The sequence below is a fragment of the Carica papaya genome, chromosome 3, assembly GCF_054855325.1.
Source record: "Carica papaya isolate Zhongbai chromosome 3, ASM5485532v1, whole genome shotgun sequence".
NCBI classification, from domain to species: domain Eukaryota; kingdom Viridiplantae; phylum Streptophyta; class Magnoliopsida; order Brassicales; family Caricaceae; genus Carica; species Carica papaya.
Window position 1 is genome coordinate 34,090,440 of NC_142311.1, and position 24,469 is coordinate 34,114,908.

The 24,469-nt window shown below is 37.1% G+C and overlaps 1 protein-coding gene across 1 annotated transcript; it reads right to left on the reverse strand.

Annotated features, from left to right (window-relative positions):
• Positions 1-897: 897 nt before the first annotated feature.
• EMB2785 (elongation factor family protein) lies at positions 898-24,407 on the reverse strand. The gene is made up of 18 exons (XM_088216711.1): positions 23,902-24,407; positions 23,221-23,295; positions 22,870-23,020; positions 20,628-20,696; positions 20,347-20,519; positions 12,806-12,943; positions 11,617-11,742; positions 8,637-8,735; positions 7,349-7,469; positions 7,111-7,174; positions 6,408-6,587; positions 4,820-4,893; positions 4,149-4,198; positions 2,926-3,012; positions 2,146-2,196; positions 1,981-2,064; positions 1,493-1,543; positions 898-1,290 (listed from the first exon to the last, which is right to left on the reverse strand). Exons 1-18 carry the CDS (start codon positions 24,253-24,255, stop codon positions 1,207-1,209), a joined length of 2,031 nt encoding a protein of 676 aa, XP_088072837.1. The 5' UTR covers positions 24,256-24,407; the 3' UTR covers positions 898-1,206.
• Between the last annotated feature and the right edge of the window lie 62 nt (positions 24,408-24,469).

Sequence of the window (24,469 nt, forward strand, 5' to 3'; positions counted from 1 at the left end):
ATCAACCCGTCTATTTTCAGAAGAAAAGGGTCCTCTCGGGTCGGGTGAGATTAATTTTGATTTAATTTTATTAAAAATTTAATCATACAGAAAATAAAATAAATAATTTATGACATCAGCGTTTTATGATTATAGAGCAATATAAAATATTTATATTGTAGTTATCCACAAGACGTTTCTCGAGAAGGAAAAAGACGTTTCGTGATTTCATCACCCATCCCAAAGTAGATGATAACAAAGCCAAATTCCAATATTTATTTAACACAGTCTGCTACCCAAAATTGGCCCCAAAAAACAGAAAGAAACGTTTCGAATCGTCACCTTTATTTGTAACAATATTACCTTATCTTCTACCTTAAAAAAAAAACGAAACGTTTCGTTATATCTTTGGGAGAGGTCGCACGGCCATGTTGACTTTTTAAGTGCGCGCACGACTTAACCACTAACAGTTATTTGAAGAGAGTCTCGGTTCGAAGCCCGATAGCCCCCAAAAAGAAAAGAATTCTCTCTTTCTTTCTTTCCTTCCTACTCATTCAACATTTTTGAGTAAATCGTACTGTGGACTTTAATGTATGCCTTTGTTAAAACGACACTACAAGAGACCATACAGTGATGCATGTATATATACATATATATGAGAGATGAACTTCTGGCTAATGTATGCAATTACTAAAATGGCACTACGAGAAGAACAAGAAAATAATAATAATAATGATACCAAATTTATGTTTTAACCCTTTTCCATAGTGACTTCCTAGATGCTTAACAAAATTCCTTGAAGCTCTTTCGGATGCACTACTCATTCATCTCAACTGGGTCATCAGGTAATATCAAAATTATGAAATAAAACAACCGCGGCTAGAATCAACGAGAAACATCAGTCCGGTAGATGAATGCTTCAAAGAACTAAAGGAAATAAACTTATAAGTATTCTTTGAATGTGTTAAATACACTTATAAATTATTCTTAGAATGATGCGAGGAACCAGTTCCACTGGTTGCTATGTTTCTAATCTAGCAAATAAAATCTTTATCAAATTTCTAAACCTTATTTCAGCAGTGTTTCTACGTTTCTCCATTCGCATAATTCAGCTCTCTTATAGTAAAAAAAAAATGGTTCTTGTATGCTATGTTATTAACCTAGACTAACCAAACGAATGTGTATGAATATACTACATTACAACACTACAAAACTGAAGAAAGAATCTCATTCCTTCGGTCTTCTGCTCATGGCTTTTCGTTTGTTAACATCCAGGTATCTCTTTCGCAACCTAATGGCCTTTGGTGTAACCTGTATGTAAAATGCAAAATAACATTGAAAAAAGAGTTCCACTGTTAGAAATCTCAACATGTGTAACTAATCCCAGGAAATTAAAACTCCAGCTGCAGCTAAAGGACAGGAGAAAAGGAACAGGAAAATGACCAACTTCGGATGGGGTGGGGACAATCAACTCAAGCTCAATTGTGTATATTAATTTTGAAATGCGACTTACCTCAATCAATTCATCAGAAGCTACATATCCTATGGCTTCTTCAAGAGTCATCTGCACAAATATATCGTGTCAGAAACCATGTTGATAAAGAACAACAGAAAACTATGGCGGAAGTTAAAAACAACAGGAGTTTCTTCCCAATATAGTTGTCTAAATAAAAGAGCTTTTTCATAGGATGGTCTGAATAGTTACTCAAACTAGCAGTGATAATAAACTTTTCCTGACCAGGTTCTAAATATAGAAGTTTCCTACACTGGAGGCCAAAGACTAAAACAATAAATAATTAAAAGAAACGATCCAGACTGGATCCAGTCAGGTTAGATCTTCATCTTCATTTTTGGATGCAATTGGCATTCATGGATGAAAAGACAATCTATACCAACTTAATGGCACCGCAATGCAATTGAACAGCCAAACCCATTTGAAAAGCACAATTACAGAAAGTAGAACAAAGAAGATTTGAGTCTGAAAGGTTGACAGTTCCATACAAGACGTGGGGGAGATAGCTTCACATTCTCATCTTTACAAGCAGCACGCACATTAGTAAGTTCCTTGGTTCTAACAGGGTTGACCTGTAACGAGGCAATAATTGTGTTAAGTCAACCACAGAGAAAATAAATGAAAACATAATGCGAGTTATTGATCCAACTTACATCAAGATCTGTATCCCGTGAATGTTCACCAACAATCATACCGTCATAAGTCTGTATAACATCAGATATTAGCATGATACACAAGCAGCATAAAGCCTCTAATATATTTCAGAGTATGAATTAGACTGTACGTGCTAAACTTATAGATCAGTACATCGGTGGTGTAAAAGCATCCTAGTGATTACCAGATAGATTATTTCATTGACCAAGAATCACCATATTAGAAGAGTATGGTAAGTTTGAAACTTGCATGTGCCGAAATGAGAAAAGAAACAATGAGAAGATTCATTAAGCTTTTTCCTCTCGTAACCCACAAATTCCGCTTAAGAAAAGAGATTTGAGATTAAAATTGAACCATGAGAGTATTATACAGCATTCTAGCACAACTCAACTATGAATAATTTCCTTTAATAGTTTTTAGTTATTTCAGATAAAATTTTGCATGTGTATATAATCCTTTCCCTCCATTTCTTTCACTCGCCTATCTTATCTCCCTTCCTTACTCCTACATGGTTTAAAAACATACAGCAAAATCTACAACCCAAGGCTAAAAAAGAAATTTGGATTAAGGAAACAGTTTTTTAAGAAAACAATGCAAGTTATTTTATTCAAAAAACATGCAAGTTACAGAAGGTATGCAAGAAATTGCAGATAACTCCACAAACAATGAAGTCAAATAAGAAATCTAGAGGTTACATATGAATAATAACTAGTAGCCGCCAAGAGCCAAGATAAAAAATACGAAAGTAAAGAATGGTCAAAATTTCAGGAAAAAATAACCTCCATTCCAGGAATTACAAAGAGAGTTCCACGAGCTTCCAAACTCATAAGTGCATGAGCTGTGATTGTGCCATAGCCCATTGATACCTGTTCAATGAAGTGAACAAAATAATTCATTGTTTATCGCTGATTAGTTATTTTAGTCACAGGGCAGTAAACTACTTTGCTTATAATAATACATCATATATACATGATATCAATATCTGCATATAATATGCTTCTTCTACTTTTTTTAATCTTTTGGACACAAAAGGAGGGAATTGATGGCAAGGTCATAACAAGCCATGTACTTTGAACTTATATAGAGAACAAGATTTGCACATGTGCAATTTCACTCATAAAATTACAGGTTGTTAAATCTTATAGCTTATTTCTCAAATAGCTTGCTGACTCCAAAGAGTAAGAACTATTTGTCCCATAAAATTGTTGTCATGAACCTGAAGGCTTTCCCTCAGGGCAGCCAAGAAAAGTTGCCCCAGAAAAGTTATTGTTCTTAACCTTAGAGCTTTGTCTCAGGAGAGAGAACTAGTTGTTGTACCAGAAAGTCATTGCAGCTTTGGAATGGCTCAAGGAAGTGAATATTTGTTGGACCACAAAAAAAAAACAGCTATTAGAGGTTGTTGCTCACAGAAGTTAAAGCTTGTTCCCTTCAACAAAAGGTTTTTAACAAAGTTCATTGAAGTTTGTGGCAAATTGTTGGTGAGATTTATTGTTGGTGTTCCTCGTGCACAGTATCTAGTCACTGGTGACTAGCGTCAAGTTGATACTTAGTTGAGCTCATTATTATTTGATTGAGCCGTTGTCAAGTTTTGTTCATTGGAAGGAAGGTGTTGGTTCAATTCATGGAGAGATGGTTCGTGGAACTCTCCGTCTTGTTTGGGGAATTCATCAAGCCACAAGTTTTTTGTTAGTTTGAATAATTTTTTATTTGCTTTAGTTTAGGCAGAACTAGCTTAAGTTGAGAGGAAGCAATAGAAGATACGAATGTTTTCTGTATAATTTATTAGAGAATAATAATGTATTCCTCATATATTATCTTTTCCTATATATAAAATCCCCTATATAGTAAGGTTCCTCTTAGTGTTTCTTTTACTTATTCCTAAGTCTCCCCTTAAATACCATGTAATATTCCTTAACATAATAACAAGAGCAAGATTTCAGTTTATTCTTTTAACAATTTCAATTAAGAAGTCAGAATAGAGAACGGCCTGCTGTAAACATACCACTACTCCTTTCCTTACATTTCCAAGAGCTCCTCGAAATTTTTCATAAGCTGCAAATTTTAGATCACATTAGCAATCGTCATTGAAATTTATACCTAAAAAAAGTATTGAAGGAGAAAAAGATTACTAAGCATATAAAAAATGCAGCTCATCTCAGAGAGAATAGATAAATAATGTCAAACCATATAGTTTCTCAGAAGTGTAAATGAAAATAAAGAACAAGACATACTGGATCAGTTTTATGCCCTTTCTTCTACATTTTAGATTATATAATCATCTTCTATCACCAAGAAATGGTACCTTGGGTACAATAGTAGATTGAGTCTAAATTATCACTTTCAGGTTCAACATCTAACAGTGCCAAAACCAGGTTGTCCATAATCATTTCGCCATACTAGAGTCCAAAAGAAATACTAAATCCATTTTACATAATTTTATGGCTGCACATAAACAACAGCTTCATCCAAGGCAACAAAAATCAAATCTAACATATAACTATATATATGAACAATAAATTCACGTTGATTTTAGCCTTAATTGGAGCATTAGAATGTAGAATGAAATTTCGATTCAAATAGATGACCCAGGAACGTGAACCTAAGGCCGAGGGTGAACTTATTTAAATATTATAGGTGGAAGAAACAAAATTATCAGTAACAGGAGATGCATACTTAAGAAAGCACGATGCATAAATCCAGTTCCACGGGTATCACTGCTGAACACACTTCTGTACCCAACCAGGCCCCTGAAGTACACAACAGAAAAGTTTTCAGCAACATGTCAGTAAAAGGTTCACTATTTTTAGTGGTATATATATAAATGTCCCTGTAACTCTTTTTATGAAATAAAAAGTATAAAAATATAGATTAACAAGTATGAAAGGGGTGTCAATTCGTATACAAATTATTTATAAATTTACCAAAATATTGACAAGATTCTCAAAATCTTTCATAGATTGAAGAGGATGAGTCAAAATCATAAAATCAAAAGTCTGGAACCGTCTATTCCTGATCCTCTTAAATTCATACATCATCAACCCCCTTGACAGCTTCTTTATTCCTCTCCTTCCAAATTACCCAAAAGATGGTGGGGAGAATAAGGTCCACATATTTCCTCCGCCCACAAATGTCTTTCCACGCTCATATTTCATCTCTAACCGAACCCACCATTGCCCAGCTGATCCCCAGTCATCCAAAAACCATAAAACAGAGCTTCTATGTTATTGGACACCATAGAAGAATATGATTGCAAGATTTTGCGCCTCTTTCACACAAGTAAACCATTCACCAATATCATTCCCCTCCTCATCAATTTATCAATGGTCAGGACGCATCCCCTTCCAGCCTCCCACATAAAGAACGCCACTCTAGAGGGTTTAATCTTCTAAATTTGTCTAAAGTGAATCCCAGACCAGAATATTCCTGGTTAGTCAGATACATATAGAAAGATCTGACTGAAAAAGTACATGGGAAGCCAAAGTTTGTCTAACCATCCCTGCAACTTGATTAGAATTAAAACAACTGAAGGCCATAAGTACATGGCAAGTCGAAGTTTGGCTTAGACGTGAAAAGAAAAGGTTAAACGAAATCTGGACTATGGATTGCTCAATGATTTTATGGATATCAACTGTTCCAACAAAAATATTTTTTTAAGTAAACAGTATAAAATGTATTACTATAAGCACCAAGAAGATGCAATCCATTTACAACAATTTACAATCTTAGCCGTCATGAAACAAAAATTCCTAAAAGCCTCCATGACCACTGTTGCATGACCCCTCAACAAAAACTCTAGGGTTTTAAACAGTATAAAATGTATTACTATAAGCACTAAGAAGATGCAATCCATTTACAACAATTTACAATCTCAGCCGTCATGAAACAAAAATTCCTAAAAGCCTCCATGACCACTGTTGCATGACCCCTCAACAAAAACTCTAGGGTTTTAAACCATCTATTCTATAGGATATCAAAACATTTAGAAACATCAACTCCATCAAAAGCCCTCCTATTCCTCTCCTTCCAAACCGTCCACAAAATGGTGAGTGGAATAACTTCCGCAAATGAACATCTACTTCTCAAAAACCCCCCATGCCGAACAAAAATATTACCTGGCCGAACAGCTTTCATAATCACTGCTTGTTAAATTCCCAAGGATGACAATCAAGAAAATTACCGTAGTACTAGACTTTACAGCATTTTGCCTAAAGCATAATGAATAGAAAATACTGGTGCGAGAAAATACACACTGACCACTAACCTTGATGGGCATGTCAAAGACAATCTAGTTCTGCCAACATTTCCAGGGACAGGACCCATGTCAGTGACTTCAGCTCGCCTGTGAGACAAAGCTTCCATAACTAATCCCACATGCTCATCATTAACTTCCATAGTCACCTCTTCAATTGGCTCAAGCTTTTGCCCGTTCTCAGTTTTATACCTGATTTTTAAGAGGGGCATATTTGTCATCAGTGGAAAAAAAACCACAGTTGCAGCTCAGTATTTAAAGTCCAATTATAGCACCTATTGACTATAGAAATCTGAAATATATCAATTAAATAGTTTAATAGAAAGAAATCATACACATTAATTATAGGATAAAATGTAACATTTTTCGTTCGTAGCAAAGCAATTACTTTTCTCATAGAGCAGAGTCAAGAATTAGCTCTAGTTAATGACAAAAAGAGGGATAAAACTGTATCAGAAACTTCGAAGGGGAATAGGAACCAAAATATAAATGAACAGCAAAAAATATAATTAAATTGGGCATTTATCCCACTAAATTACTTGTTAATAATATTTTTCCAATCAGATGAACAATATATGAAATAAGTTGAACATATCAGCTTGTGAAACATGTAGCAAAATATCACCCCAATTCCCTCAGTTGCAATATCTGACTCTATTATGCATGTGCTACACAATGCCTCACAAAGTAATACTTGGAAACATATGAAACTCACATGACTCTAGGTGGTGAGACAGAAAGTTCAAATCCTTCACGCCTCATATTCTCAATCAAGATACCTGTTCGTGACAGAGTAATGCAACATTTAGCAGATATGAATAAGAAATTTCTATAATGGATTTCTGAATGCAAACTGACTTGTATAGCATCGTTCGCTGTGGAGCAATATGAAACTTTATTTTTTTTCTTATAAGATGAATATGAAACTCTGTTAAAGGCTAAGAAGAACAAACCCAGTTGAAGTTCCCCCCTTCCCTGAACCTCATACGATTCTGACAAGCCAGGAATTACATTTATGGCAAGATTCGTTTCAGCTTCAGCCATTAGCCGATCACCAATTTTTCCTCCGGTTAACTATATCAGCAACACCATGTCACTACAGGTTAAAGTTAAAGTCTAGTAACAAATTGATGCAGGACAGAGAGCCTGGAAACAATTATTGAGAAAATTAATAAAGAACCATCAGGGACATCAGATCCCACTAATAATCAATATCTAAAGAATGCTTGTATAACAATCATAAAAGTCCATCAAATAACTAAGTTAGACTAGCTATTTATGGACACCAAACATAATCAAAGTAAAACAAGTCCACCTAGAAAATTAACAAGGAAAAACTAATTAACTCCATCCTATAAGTTATCTGAAAAAGAACCATTATGTCTTTCTATTACTTTTAACATAAAATTTCTCGTAATAGTTCTTTCTCTACTGACATTACATCATTCTTCCCACCAGAAATATCGGCTCATCTTGGCATAGTAGATTAGAGATGTCATTCGAAGAAATCAATATCAATTTCATAAATACAAGTACTACAATCTAGGGGTCTACCCCATTTAACAAGATAACCATGACTCTCTCTGCATAATTCATTGATAATAATCTCAATATCTTCTTTTTTTTTTTGAAATAAATCTCAATCTCTTCTTATAGTTGCAACAATGAATGAACATCAGGAAACTGATTTCTTATACAAATACTTAGAGATAGAGAAGGATGCCTAAAGTTCTTTGACAAAATCTTAAATTTCCATATTGAGAACTGATTGATGTTTATATGGATCTAGTACGCATTAGGTCAAACAGATCAAATAACGGAGAATGGACCAAAGGCTTGGGCATGTAATTTTTCCAAAAAAAATTTAAAATATCATTCGGTACAGCTTGCATTAGCTGTCAAACACTTATAGTATATTTAAATAAGAGCGAGCCAGAATGTCAGACTGACATGTAACTGAACACATCCAAACATTGCAAAAAGACATCAATAGGATGTAATAGAAGTTCAATATAAGCTTTTTTTAAAAGAGAGAGTATTATTATGCACAAAAATATCAATGAGGTACCACCCGAAAATAAAATAATTACAAATCGACTAAGTGATCCATGACAGTCCCAATATTTAGTAGAGGTTCAATATAAGTACACTGTGCACATAGATTTACGTGAGATAAAGTAAGATGTTATTCCAGCAAGTATCATAAACATACAATAGAGAAATTAGAAGCAGGAAACTTACATGTACACCATCACGACCAGCCAGTGGCGAGTCATTGACACCAAAAGTCATGGAAATAGTTGGCGGGTCCAGCTCAACCGTGGGTAGTGCAGACATAACCTGCCAATATGAAGCATCTTTAAAATCTCATTTCACGAGCAAAAAGTGCAAGAGAGTGCTACAATGATTACAATTTGGTTCTAGAATCCAATTTTTAATTACTATTATAGATTTGGCACCCATTAGGTTCTTTGTTTTTCTTTTTGAGATAAAAATGTATAGTATATATTAATAAGGTACCAAAAAAAGGGGATACTGCCCATTTACAATTGTGTTAGTGTATCAATGACATTCCCAAAATTCACATCACTGATAATGTCATAACCAAACAAAATAGACCCAAAATAATCAATCTACCTATCTTTTATGCTATAAATACTATTCTTAACACTATCAAAAGCCCTACTATTTCTCTCCTTCCAAATAATTCTCAAAACAGTCAAAGGTATCAAGTTAGCAATCTTATTTTTTACATATAAACCATCCCAAACCCAGATCTCACCCTCCACAGACCCAGCCATAACCCAATCCAATCCCAAAAGACCATATACCATGCTCCAAAGACTATATGCAACCGGACACCATAAAAGGAGATGGTTACATGTTTCCTCAGCATTTAAACACCAATAACATCCATTAATCAGCACCCTTCCTCAACTTCTCAGCTTGTCAATAGTTAAAATCCTCTCCCAACAAGCCTCCCAGTCAAAAAAAGGAACCCATTAGGTTCCTTGTTAATATACATCTCTCAGGAAAAAGGAAGCTTCAATTAGCCTTACTATTGAATTTGTGCTTTCAAGTCTCAAAGGATATTCTAAGTTGCTAATACTAATTTTTTCACTATCAAAAATAAAAAGTTCCAAACATTAGTCATTGATCTAGCTACCTAAATGTCAATAAATTCAAGCCCAGGCTACCTAATTCAAAACTATTCTTATTCGATGTTATCTAATACACCATGAAACTACAATAAGGGTTGGATCATATAACAAAGAAGTATGTAAAACATCAGGAGAACCCCTGAGATTTTCTTATGAGGTCAACATTGAATATCCTGACCAGCTGAATGTTGCAGGTAATAGATGGTCTATTTAACATCCTATTATCTCAAAATAGAAACGAAAAATATATGTATTTATAAACAAAGCACCAATGCAGCATCAACCTCATACAAAATGACTTTACAACTCAGTTAAATTACCAAATTAGGTCCTCAAGGTCCTCGTCACAATTAAAATAGTAACCGTTAAGCAAAAAGTACAGCACTAGAACAAAACACTATGTCTAGCACCATATCCTAACAACATCACTATGTCTAGGACTGAAGGTCCCAAACTCTATCTTAAAGCTTTTTTATTTCTCTCTTTCAAATAACACACAAAGTAGCCAAGGAAATAAGAGAGACAATCTCCTTTCTCTTCTTATTACCTCAAACACCTCATGAAGCCCAAAACTCCTCAGCAACCAACCCACAATAACCCAACTCAACCTAAGGAACTCAACCGTTGTACAAAGCCAAAAATAGAAAGAGATATAAAACAAAAGATTGTTTGGAGTTCTACCTGTCCTCTTACACAAATAGCAACCATTAACCAAAATATTTCCTGTCTTCCTAAAATTATTAATAATAAGATTCTCCCTTTTATAGCCTCCCAAGAAAAGAGAGCAACTCTAGGGGTCACATTCAACTTCCATATGAGCTTCCAAGGGAAAGTACACAGGACAAGGGAAGTTGGTCAAGGTTCTTGTAGAAATACTTCACAGAATACGAGCCATCAGCACTTAATTTCCACACTGTACATTAGCGCCGCTAGGTGAACCATTACAAAAGGAAAGGAATTGGAGAATTCTAACAAATTCTTCTTCTCCAAAAATTGAGATTTCTAACAAGATCCACCTTCCTCACCACATGAACAATTGAGACAGAGGAGAAATCAATACCTAATAGGTCCTCGCTCCTGACCAAACAGGAGATCACAGGAAAATGATGGTCCAATGCCATTCATCTTTCCCTAACATCATCCTCCCCCTAACATAACCCTCATTTGCATGCAACTGAAAACTCCTCCCAACCAAACATCGATACTCTTCTAGAGGCCAAACCCATGCAACTCTCTAGAAGGCTTAGCCCATATATCCAGTCCAAACTTAGCATAAATTGTCGAAAGTTTCCAATAAGCATTTCATTGAAAGTGATCAAAGATCTGACACCAACATCTAATGGGAGAAAGGCTGCTTCACCACATTACAATGCCTATAACTGAGTTAATAGAGAAATTGTCAGCAAAATTGGACCTTTAGTATAGCAAAGTTTGCTAGAATCTTTACCTCAAATCATAGAAAGATTAACATTGGAATAAAAGATTTTAAAAAAATTGTCATGAACAGCATTGTAGTCGAGCATAACTACCAACAAATGATTTCAACTTAACTACCTTTACATCACTACTACTCTATTTCCACAATAGAAAGGATTAAGTTCCAGCCAGCAAAATACAGTAAAGTGGGAAATTTTTCTGAGTAAGAAAGTTATGGGGTATGGAAGGTGAGTAACAGATGAGCTAAGCATATGATATATATTAAAAAAAATTTTAAGTCTCCCATCTGAAAGAGCAACTTTCTTGTCTCCCAAAGAAAATGAGTGTAGTACACACGTAATGGTGATACAATATGAAACAATGCATTTGTAGAATAAATCATCTTTTTAGAATTCATATGAAAATGTATACATCTTTCAATAACTCAAAATAAATTTCAAGTGGAACCGAAACAATGCATTTCAAATTCTACTTATTTGAAAAAATTTGAAAATTATTGTTTCAATTCTAATTGGAACTTATTTAAATTTTTATCATCTCACTATTGAACTATTTATATATTTCCATATCAATTCGAAAAAGAATAGTTTCTTTCAAACATGAGAACAAAATTATTTTGTTACCTCTGTGCTTGCCACTGTATGGCCTATTGATGGACTTCCCATCCCAGCCATTGATATTATATCACCTGCTCCAGCACTGTCGATCAGAACCATGCTCGTACCCCTCTTTTTCATTAGCTTCACAACCTACAAGACAACAATCATTAAGTTAACTGACATATGATAATAGTGGACGTGTAGAATATACCAATTAGGAATTGACTCCAGCTAAAACATTAAACATAAGCCTCGGAAGTTTCCCGTAGAAAAACATAAGCCTGATATTTATACATCCAGGGGACTTGGAGTCATTTCAACACTATTACATTTCCTAATAGCTGTCAACAGATTCAATTTTTTGGAAACTCCAATTTCCATCAATATATAGTCAAACCTACACTCCCACCCATGTGCATGCTTACCCCCTAAAACTAAAAGATAAACTACCGATGCTTAATTTTGGATAAAAAGATCAAGTTAACAGTGATTCCCACTTTTCTTTAGCTCATAGTAACTTCCTTTGGAAGCTTAGAAGCTAAATCCATCTCCCAGAAATTTCATTCTTTGCTTGGGAGGTAATGAGAGGAAGGATTCTCACTAGGACAATCTTCTAAAATGGGGAAGATTCTAGTAAACGGGAATTATCTGAGCATGAGTAATGATGATAAACTAGACCATCTTCTTTCACAGTGACCTTTCTACTCTTTTTCTTTGGCGCAATACCTTTGAGTTTCACTTGAGTAATGGCAAGTTCTGTGGCTAGATGATAAGCAGGGGATATAACTCATCTCTCTTAAACCTTTGGCTGTGTATAGCTCATTAGGAAGGAGAGGACTATAAAGGATTTTAAGGACATTGCTTTTCCACAACTGAGCAGGTGCAAAATAAGTTATAAGCCTTGGTGAGGGCATCAAGTGGAACAAGAAAATGGATATCTCCATATATTGCTCAAAATAACATATTGAGATGCAAACTTAACAAAATCATGAATTAAATAGACCAAAAAAATATTTTCCCACTCTACAAAGCTTTTAGTTTAAACAAAAAGAATAAGATGCACAGCTGAAACCAGAGGGCACGAGATAAATTATTTTGGGCTATCAATACAAACTTACCAATCTGGATAAACTGACTCAAAAGTTTAAATATTTAAGAAATAGTGCAAACTAAGCTGTCGTTCAAATGAGAATCAAGCAACAGATATACAAACCTTTCCTTCTTCAATTTTCTCAACCCCAGAACCTGTAGTACGGAGTCCATGTATTTTGTCACCAACGCGAACAATTCCGCAACATACTCGTCCAGTCAATATTCGCCCGAGATAAAAATCTTTTTCCATCATGGAAACCTGAAAGCCACTATCAATTATGTTTCTCAATATTACCCGAGCTTGAAAAGGAACATAGCAGGAAAAGGAAACTTGAAAAGATGAAGTTGCCATGAGGTTTAATGAAACAATGTCATTTATAAGAACCAGAAAATTAAACTGCACTCCAAGGAACTCAATAGGGTAGAAGAAGAACAATTCTTCTAAATAAGATTTCTTGCTGCTATTCTTTAATCTACTTTTTACATTTTATCTTCAAAAAAAATAGATTTCTTGTCTGCTAACTTTATGCAACCTCCAATAGTCACCGCCAAAAGAGATGATTGCTGGAAAACTCCAGACAAAATTACATTCTTAATTCCTGATCTGTGGAATCCTGATTCTCGGTGCTCATATTTGTTAATGTAAGACAAATTAAGAGTCTACTGGGAATTTACGATCTAGATCTTACACCTAGACTTTTCCAGATAGTACAATTTTTAACCACCTGATTTCATCAGATAACTAGAAGAAATATTGAGAAAATTATTAAAAGGCTTCTATTTAAAAGCCAAATGATGTCAGAAATGAGATTACAATGTACTTAAGAGTTTCCTATTAGAATTCTCTAATTATAATTGGGCTAGGATTTAGATTGGAGCACAATAAGTACATTTCTTTTTTATCTAAAAAAGAAATGTACTTATTGTGCTCCAATCTAAATCCTAGCCCAATTATAATTAGAGAATTCTAATAGGAAACTCTTAAGTAAATAAAATCCTAATAGGATTAGAAGTATAATAATATAAAGGAATAATGAAACTATTCTCCCAATGTAGTCCACGTTAGAGAGAAAAGCAGTCTACGCTAGAGAGAGAAAAGCGGCCTCGTGCTAGGGCCTGGCCTTGCGCCTTTGTGGCTCGCGGCCGCCCCTCTGGCCTTAATGGCTGCCCGGAATGGCCAAAAATATTTGTACGTCGACAATAAATCTTTCAACTTGATTAGTGAGGGGAGGAGGATGGATGGAATGAGGGTTTATGAGAATGGCAGAGGGTTTCAGACGTCGATCTTTTTCGAAAAAGCGGAAGTCAACTAGGTCCTCAATGCCCTAGAGGACTTCTACTGGAATAAGAAAGGTTTGAGTTGGGCAAGACACCATGTGGGGCATAACAGAGATCTATGGATTTCGTTCGAACAAAACAGGAGAGGTCCTTAGTCTTGTCGGAAGTGTGGGAAAAAAAGGCGAGAAGAATCTTTATCCCAGCCGGTGCAGAGGGACAGAGATGGTGGTTGTTTATGATGGTGGCTTTTGAGTTGGCTGATAGGAAGGTTGTTAATCCAAGCTCCTTGAACAGGAAGACAAAGAAGGAAAGAGAGGTTGATAAAGCTAGAAAGAATCGGAAGGGCTCCTGGTGGTCATGTTTTAATTGCCCACACTGTCCGATGGTGATTCATTTCTCTAGGGATGGTGGGGTGAACCATAAATATGCGGCAACGCTCAAAGCCTCTGAAAATCAGTACAATCGGGTAGGACAAAAGGATCCAGTGAACTATGTGGGTTGGGGGAGGCAGTCGCCCAAAAGTTGTTTAGGCTTGGTGGGTTAATGAAAAATCAGGGACTATCTAGGCCGAACTTGTCCAGACCCAATGGTGAGCGTAGACTCACATGAAGAGAAAGGTAAATGGGTGGTGGACCCGAATGGTTTTAGAAGCAGACCGAATGGAAGAGGCCCATTCAGAAAATATGATTGGAGGCCCGTTGGGAATATTCCTACTGATGGTGAGCCTTCGGGTGTGAGAGTGGTTAGCTACTCTCCACCTAAGTGTGGTCCAGAAGAGAGAGGAAATATCGATGTGAGGCTGTTGGCCGACGAGGATGCGAGAAGAGAAGAGGATAGTAGAAACGGGGAAGAACTAATTCCTACTGCAATGTTCAACGAAAACGCAACTGAGACGAGCAGTGACCTTTACGGTGGAGAGAAGGAAGTGGAAGCAAATGGGTATACGGAAAGTGAGGCAGGCAAGGTTTTCTCTACTATTAGCTCCCAAGCTTTGGTTCAGATTGAGGAGGACGTCCAAACTTTAGATGTGGTGATGTTAACTGAGCAGGGAGAGCAGGTTTTGTTCCATACCCAGGGAAAGAAAGTGGACTATGATGTGAATGATGGTTGTACTGTGTGGGTTCTATAAAATATTCAAAAATTCAGCAGATGATGGGAGTTTCCCTACATGGCATGGAAAATCAGGTACTCTCGAGTGTCCCTAAAAGGAAGAAATCTAGTGGATCGGGTATGCCAAGAGAACTGAAAAGACTGGAGTCATCGATCAACTATGAGGGAAGGAAGAAATTGAAGGAAGGAGGGGGAGATAGGGAGATGAATATTGCGTAATAATAGACAAGATTATTTCGTAGAATGTGAGCGGGATTAATGACCGGAATAAGAAGACTGTCATCAAGGGATGCCTGGGGAGATGGAAGGCGGATCTCGTGTGCCTTCAGGAATCCAAAGCGGATGCATGCGATGTCATTGGTGAAAAGTTTGTGGAAAACGGAGAATATTGGGTACCACTTCTTGCCTGCCAGAGGTACTGCTGGGGAAATTCTGATGATGTGGAATGAGGATCGGTTGCAATGCATGGATGTGTGGTATGAGAAAACTTGTATTTCGGGAAAGTTCAAGTGCACCAGGGGAAGGGAAGAGTGAGTTTTTTCTAAGGTGTACTGCAGGGGAAATAGTGGTGAGAGAGATTTACTATGGAATGAGTTAAAAGCCTGTAAAATGAAGTGGAGTGGGAATTGAATTGTGGGGGGGGGGGGGGGGGGGAGGGCCTTTAACATGTTTATGGGGAGGGATGAAAGAAATGGGGGGAACTCTAATGCGGCGGTGACTAAGGAATTCAGAGAGGCTGTGGAGGAGTTAGAGCTTGCTGATCTCCCATTGATTGGGGGCTCTTGGACATGGACAAACCAGAGGATTAATCCATCATGTTCTAGGATTGATCGTTTTCTCATCTCACCTGATTTCTTGCTACAACTTGTAGGGTGACTCAACGTTTACTTCAGCGCCCCATCTCTAATCATTTTCCTATCAGTTTGACCTTCGATGGAATCCATTGGGGGCCAGTTCCTTTCCGACTGGATAATAGGTGGTTGAAGAAGTTGAAGTTCAAAGAATTGGTTGGGGAAAAATGGTTCTCTTCCAACTTCGATGGGACAGCTCTTTCAGAGTTGCAAGCAAACTAAAACTGCTGAAAAATGAAATAAAAGCTTGGACCAAGGAGGAAATCAAAAAGGAAGGTGAAGAGATGGATTGTTGGCTTAGTGAATTGGTGTTGTTGGATGATATGGAGGGCAGGAAGGGGGTTGGGGGTTGCTGATCAGCTTCACAGGGATGAGATCAAGTTGCTGATAGCCAGAAAATCGAAGATGGAGGAAGTGAATTGGAAGCAGAGGTCAAGAGAGAAGTGGCTATTGGAGGGTGACAGAAATACTAAGTATTTTCATGCTTTAGCAAGTCACAAGAGGAGATGTAATTACATTGAAGAGTTAGGGGTGAATGGAGTGACTTGTAAAGGAAAGGACCAAATGAGGGAAGCTGCCAGGATTTATTTTGAGGATACGTACAAGGAGGAATTTAGGCTGAGACTGAAATTGGATGGCTTAGACTTTAGAAGAATCAGCAGAATAAGCAGGCAGAATTTGGAGCAGTGTTTACTGAGGAGAAAGTGCAGGCTGTGTTGATGTCCTGTAATGGAGATAAAGCCTCTGAACCGGCTGAACCGGACAGTTTCAATATGAGATTCCTCTAAGACTTTTGGTATGTGATAAAAGATGATGTGATGGAGTTATTTCATAATTTGCATAATAATGGTAATTTTGTGCGGGAACTTAATTCTACCTTTCTCGGTTTGATTGCAAAGAGGAAAGATGCAAAGAACATACAAGACTTTCGACCTATTAGCTTAGTTGGGTGCATATACAAACTTATTGCAAAGGTGATGGCAGCAAGATTTACTAGAGTTTTGGGGGAGGTGGTGGGCGAATGTCAACATGCTTTTGTGGAGGGAAGGCAAATCCAAGATGCTATACTTGTGGCTAACGAGGTTGTGGATGATTTGGTGCACAATGGAAATGAGGGATTGATTTGTAAACTTGACATGGAAAAAGCTTACGACCAGGTTAGTTGGGATTTCGTGGATTACATATTATATAAAATGGGTTTTGGGATGACATATTATGGATGAAAGCGTGTTTGAATACTACTTCTTTCGCTGTTCTAGTCAATGTCAGACCTTCTAATTTTTTAAGGGGATCCAGGGGGCTGAGACCAGGGGATCCAAGGGGCTGAGACAAGGGGATCCACTCTCTCCATTATTATTTATTGTTGTGATTGAAGCTTTGAATGGCTTGATGGAGAGGGCTAAAGAACTGCAGCTGGTTAGAGGGGTGCAAGTGGGCAGAGGTGATAATTCCATTGAGGTATCTCACTTATTCTTTGCGGATGATACATTGTTATTTTTGCAGCCAAAAAAGCAATACTTATTGCATCTTAAGTGCATCCTCCTTTGCTTCCAAGGCGTTTCGGGTCTCAAAATTAACTTATCTAAATCGGAATTAGTAAGGATGAGGAGTGTGGGTGATGATAGCAGTTTGGCTAAGATTCTTGGGTGCAAGACTGCGCAGCTCCCCATAAAATATTTGGGGATGCCGTTAGAGGCAAGATACAAAGATAAACAAACATGGGAACCGGTGGTTGAAATGTTTGAGAACCGGCTTGCGACTTGGAAGAGGAATTTCTTATCAAAAGGTGAAAGATACACTCTAATCAAAAGTACACTTGCTAACCTTCCAATATACTATCTCACTACCCTAACTATACCGGTTAGCATTGCAAAAAGATTGGAATCAATTCAATGTCGCTTCTTATGGGGGGACGGCATTGAGAAAAGTAAGTATCACTTGGTAAAATGGCCGAACGTTAAAAAACCTCATATCATGGGCGGTTTGAATATCAGATCTTTGATTCATATGAATAAGGCCCTTCAAGGCAAGTGGCTGTGGAGATTCTTTAAGGAAGATGGCAGATTTTGGAGAAAGGTTATAGTTGCTAAATGGGGCAGACTTGATTTTGCTGAGGAGGGTTTCCGTGACTGCAGGGACCATGGCCGCGCTTTATGGAAGAATATCAAACAAGGTTGGCCGAGATTTAAAGAGTGCATCAACTAGAAATTGGGTATGGGAAACTTTATAAGGTTTTGGCATGATGAGTGGTTGGATGGGGGATGCTTGAAAACTAGATTCTCTAAAATATATGTCATTGCACAATCTAAAAACATGAGAGTTGAGGAGGTGTATGCAACGGAAAATGGATGTTTGTCTTGGACAGTGAACGTCTCTAGAAATCTAAATGATTGGGAGGTTTCTGATTATGAAGAGGTCTTGAGGATGGTCTCACAATGTCAAATTAGTGGTGAAGCAAACCAGATTCGTTGGAAACCATCCAAAAAAGGTGAATTCACGGTTGATTCGCTTTATCGGCAGCTGGTGGGAACTGGGCAGGAAAACATTCCCCTTTTCCCTTCAAGACAGATTTGGAATTCCAGGGGCCTGCCTAGAATTGTTTTTTTCGCATGGGAGGCTTGTAGAGGAAGTATATTGACACTTGATAAGCTGAAGACTAGAGGTCAGATTGTGGTTAATGGGTGTCTTATGTACAAGAAGGCTAAGGAATCATGCTGCCACTTACTTCTTCACTGCGAGGTGGTCCACGATTTATGGTACCAGATTTATAGACTGATTGGAATCAACTGGGTCATCTCTGGTTCGGTTTTTTATGAGATTTGGGCTTGGAGTGGGATTGATCTGAAAAAGAATATTGTTAAAATTATCCCTTTAAACTTTTTTTGGGCCATTTGGAAAGAAAGGAATAAGAGGACGTTTGATGGTATTGAGAGGGATATTAATAGACTAAAAGAATTATGATTTAATTATTTTGGTAACATTGTGTTGGGTCATGACATCATTAGAGATGAAAATTTTGGGAATGTTATTAACACCCTAACAACTTTGTAAATTTGTATATGGGTGGTACTCCATTGATACCCTATTTATATATATTTACACTTTTTATCTCAAAAAAAAAATGGAACTATTCTCCCAATACTACTCTAATTTTTATTTAAAGACATTCTCCATCAACTTTCCCTGGGAAGAAAAAAAGTTGACTCCCTCAAAAGTAAAATTACATTCACACAATTTCAGCCATCAATACCAAGCGCTTGAGCTTTTGTTCCAAAAATGACAAGAATTTGAAATGTAATAGTATGATGCCAATCATCTTTCACCACTTTAAGGTTTGTTAAGATATACCTCACTACAAACAAAAAAGAAGTGCAGAGAAGTCCATATATGAAGAAGCAGTGACAGGCAAAAGTGTGGCAGCCAGAGGCATGTACTCTAATGGAGATTCATGGTAGGGCTTCGGGGATCTGCCAACTAGTAAGCTCTGGTTTTGGCAATAGGAATGGTGCCACTCACTACTTGAGGGTGACTAGTGAACTGACAAGCAGCTGATTTGTAGTCTGAGTTTTGCAATTTTGATTAAAAGAGATAGCAAACAGACTTCATGACCGCTAGTCTATACCAAGAGAGATAGCACAGAGACTAGAAAAGCCATTTTCCTTGAAATTGAAGAGGTAGAAAGAGAAGGAAAACTGAAACTATTTCTTGTGAGCCTAAGAATATTGCCAAATTCTGTCTCCAGGAAAATGTTGATAGACCTCTCAACCACTAGGAATTTCCTAATATAGAGGACTGAGATGATGCTTATGCCAGAAGAGAGAGAAAGAGAGAGTGTGAGAGGCAACAATGATCCTAAAAGATATAACTAACGAGGGAAAAAGAAAAAATAAAGATAGAATTGAAAATATTTGTTATTTACCATATGAGAAGCTTAAGGAACAAGAATCTCACATAAACTCCATACAGTAACTTGTTTCAAAAGGTACCTAATAGTTTTTGCAAGGTATAATCACATAAGTAAATAATGAAATATTTTCCTAATACTACTCTAATTGTTACTACCGACATTCTCCATCAATTGCACTTCAAACAGTAATAGTTTCCTTAGAGCCACAGAGATAGCACTTCAAAGCATTTACATTAGCCTGTGGGTGCCTGTTGTCAATAAAATTCTTCAAACAAGATAACTTAAGGAATAAGCTACCAGAAAAAAATTAGCTAGCATCGTCATTATCCACTCATATGCACATGCATGCTCAAGTACAAAAACATAAAAACACAATTTAAGCTAAAGGCAACTGTTGAAACAAGCTAGCAGAAAAAAATTAACTAGCACTGCAATTGTTTATTCACGTGCACATGCATGGTCAATTACAAAGACATAACAACATATTTGAGTAAGCTCATCAGCATTAATACTAACCAGCATTTGAAAAGGTGCATCAAGGTTTGCTTTTGGTGGAGGAACATGTCTTATGATGGCATCAAGCAACTGTGACATATTCCTTGCATCAGCAGGAGGATCTTTGGTGAAGGTGGAGGATGCCCACCCTTCTTTGGCAGATGCATAGAGAACTGGGAATTCTAGCTGCTCCTCTAAAAAACAAATGATTTATTCAAATTTCTAGCCAACTTAAATAAAACTTAAGCAAGTCAAAGTAACTTATTGAATAATGCAACTTATCAGTTTCAAATATTTCTCACCTGTAGCACCAAGATTTGCAAAAAGATCAAATACTAGGCTCTCTACTTCATCACACCTCTCCTCAGAGACTGCAAGATTAATGATCAACGTAAGGACAAAACAAAAAAATTAATGAACGATTCATACAATAGAACATTTACCTTCAACATTATTCAAACATTACCTTTAAGACTGGAATATGCATAAACGGGAATAGACTGGGCATTTTTGTTTATATGCTATGTCTTCTATGATATATTAATAAGAAAATTCCTAGAACTATTTCCACTTCCTGAGAATTTAAAGAAGAATGTATTGAGCATGAGCTCCAATATGAACAGATACTTAAAGGATAATTATTTTCAATCAAAATAAACAGTTGATCTTTTCTAAGGAGCTGAGGCAAGGTGATCCACTTTCAACTCTATTGTTCACCATCGTGATGGAAACGCTGAACAGGTTGTTGTTAAGAGCGAGCGAGATGGAGTTTTACATGGAGTGAAAGTGGGGGAAAATGAACAGATGGAGGAGGTAACCCATCTTTTCTTTGCTGATGCACCTTGGTCTTCTGTGCATCGGATGAGAAGATGATGCTTAATCTCATATGTGTTCTACTGTGCTTTCAAGCAGGCTGGGGCTTAACATTAAACTGACAAAGTCTGAGATGGTCAGACTGTGTGACATGAGGGATGAAACAAGATTGGCAAGTGTATTGGGTTGTAAAATGGTGGAATTACCTACTAATATCTAAGGTTACCATTAGGGTCCTTTTTTTTCAGATAAGCCTTTAGGTCCAATTATAAAGATGAGAAGACATGGAACCCGGTGATTGATATGTTTGAAAGAAGATTAACAGATTGGAAGAGAAACATTTTATTTAAAGGTGGAAGGTTAACACTTATAAAGAGCACGTTAGCTAATCTACCTATCTAATACATGTGTGTTAGTATAATCCCAGCTAAAGTGGCAAAGAAATTGGAGTCTATTTAGTGTAGGTTCCTTTGGGGAGACTTGGAGGATAGGAAGAAGTATTAGTTGGTGAAGTGGGGGAGATGAAAAAACCTATGTCACAGGGGGTCTAGGGTTGAGATCCTTTGTAGAGATGAATTTGGCTTTATAGGAGAAATGGCTATGGAGATGCATGAAGGAGAATGGCAGGCTGTGGAGGAGAGTATTGAAGCTAAATTTAGGATTATGGATAGAGGTTCGTTTCCAAGAGTGAAAGCTAGACCAATGGGATGGGAATGTGGAGGAAAATAAGCATGCATAGACAAAAATTCCAGGAATTTATTAGCTGGAGAGTAGGAAGAGGGAACACCATTTTGTTCTGTAGAGATTCTTGGGTTGGAGGGCGAATCCTTGAAGATCAATTCCCTCAGATTTTGCCAATAGCACAGTTCAAGAATATCACAGTTGAGGAGGCAAACAATGATGTTGGAGTAAATAAGGAGATGGATGTGAATGTGATAAGAAATCTTAATGATTGGGAGATTAATGAATATGAAACATTACTACATTTACTTTCACTTGTCAATCTTAGCAGTAACAATGATCAAACAGTATGCAAACTCAATAAGAAAGGACAGTTCATATCTAAGTCCTACTACAATCATTTGGTAAGAAATTTAGCTATAGGTGAAACCAGATTCTCATTTAAGCAAATATGGAAAGGGAATACTCCTCTAAAACTTACTTTTTTTGCGTGGGAGGTGGAAGAGAGTGTATTTGACTATTGACAAACTGATGAGAAGTGGAAAAACTATCGTGAATAGATGTTGTCTATGTAAGAGAGAAGCAGAATCCTACAATCATATTCTATTGTGGTGTCCTACTGTGTGTAAGTTATGAACTATGATTTATGGGTTACTGGGGATTAGATAGGTTATCGCAGATGAGATTTGGGCGTGGGAGGAAATTAGTAAGGGGAGGAAAATTGTGGGTCTCATTCATCTTCCTATGTTTTGGGTGGTTTTGGAAATAGAGAAATAATAGACCTTTTGAGGGAGTTGAAAAGGAGTTTATTAGAATTAGGGACATATGGCTACAGTATTTGGGATCATTGGTTATAGGGTATCTTATTCATACTATAGAGGATTTTGGAAATTTTACAGACATGTGCACTGATTTGTAAATAACTGTGCACATGGGTGGCACTCAATTGGTGCTAAAAAATTAATGATCATACTATTCTTTTTAGTAAAAAAAAGAACAGTTAATCTTCATTGTTAAAAAGCAAAAGACAGTTTGAATAAGTAATTATACCTGCAGGTCGGTCTACTTTGTTGAGGAGAAGAATAGGACGCAGCCCATACTTCAAGGCTTTAGCAAGAACAAATTTCGTCTGCGCAAGTGGACCTTCACCAGCATCAACAACTAAAATTGCTCCTTCAACCATGCCAACAACCCTCTCAACCTAGATAAATCCGACACAAAAGTTATAAAGATCACTGAACTGATTCAGAGATATTTAGTGCAGCTTCCAAATTGCCAAATGTTCCATCTTGAAGTAATGAAACAGTTTGGATATATATTAAAGAGTAGAAGATGTAATATCATGTAGCAATCATGCAAAGATCATCAAATCCTGGCACAGATAGATCAACAACAGCATACTTCACCACCAAAATCAGCATGTCCAGGTGTATCAACCAAGTTTAATTCATTTTCCTTCCATGAAACGGATGTAACCTGCATATGAGGATCAGAGTATGAACACAAGTCATACTGGATCGTAATAGTAAAAAAGAAATGATAACAGTCACCGAAACACAACTTATATAAAAGAATGGACTATCATTATTGTTTTGTGATTTATTCATGCTTAAAATATATAGCTATAAACTTGGGCATGGATAAATTGCCATGAAAATTTGTACGGAAGGAGTAATTTTAGTAGGAGGATCATTTCCAAAATTCAGGAGCTTAGCCTAGTGAAGTGAAGACACCTCAGTCAATCACCGACAAAAAAGAAATTTTTTTAGCTACTGGTACTCAAAATATTGTTTAGACAAGAATTGGTAAAGAAGAAAAACCTCTCTTTCACTCCTCTCCTGTATTTGAATATTATCTAATGAATACTGTTTTTGCAATAAGTGGTAAGTCTTCTCATATAAAAGTCCAAATTTTATTGTTACAACAGTGATTCTTATAGTGCAGAACTAATTTCTTATTTTGGCACTAAGATCCCTCCCCTGTTTCATGATTTCACCAATTCATTTTTTTAAATAAATGATTTCACCAGTTCATAAAAACGAATTTCATCATATTGAACAAGAAGAACCAATTGAAACCGACCTTGGAGGCGATAGTGATCCCTCGCTCGCGCTCGAGGCTGATGGAGTCCATGGCGCGTTCGTGAGGGATGTCAGCGCCGCACTGCCGGAGTAGCCGGTCCATTAGCGTAGTCTTCCCGTGATCAACATGCGCTATCACCGCCACGTTCCTCAGCCGGCTAGGTTCGAGCGAGCTGTTCGGCACACCGGCAGCTGCTGCAGCTGGAGCCGCAGAAAAGGAGCGCGAGAAGAACGGGGCGACACGCGAGCATGATAGATGGTGTCTGAGATTTACGTGAGGTGAGGATGATGATTGGGAGGAGAAGGACCTCCTTGCGGTGGAGGACCAGAGAGCGCGAAGTACAGGACCTGCCATCCCTACGGCAGGAATAGAGGGAGAGGAAGCAGAGATTTAGTTAGCTGGGGAAGGCGCACATGTGTAGGGTTTTGGGGATGGTGATGGGAATAGGGACTTGAGAAGCTCCCTTTTGCTTCTGGCTTCGGCTAATTATGGGTTAAGTTACTGTAAATATTTCCTTTCTTACAATTGTGTTTGAATTGTGGTTTATTAATAATAGGAATATATAAAA

Coding starts and splice junctions, on each gene's coding strand:
- EMB2785 (XM_088216711.1), bottom strand. CDS start 24,255: ATGGCAGGTCCTGTACTTCGCGCTCTCTGGTCCTCCACCGCAAGGAGG. Junction 23,296..23,901: donor GGATCACTATCGCCTCCAAG/GTCGGTTTCAAT, acceptor CCTCATATGCAG/GTTACATCCGTTTCATGGAA. Junction 2,065..2,145: donor CACGGGATACAGATCTTGAT/GTAAGTTGGATC, acceptor GCCTCGTTACAG/GTCAACCCTGTTAGAACCAA.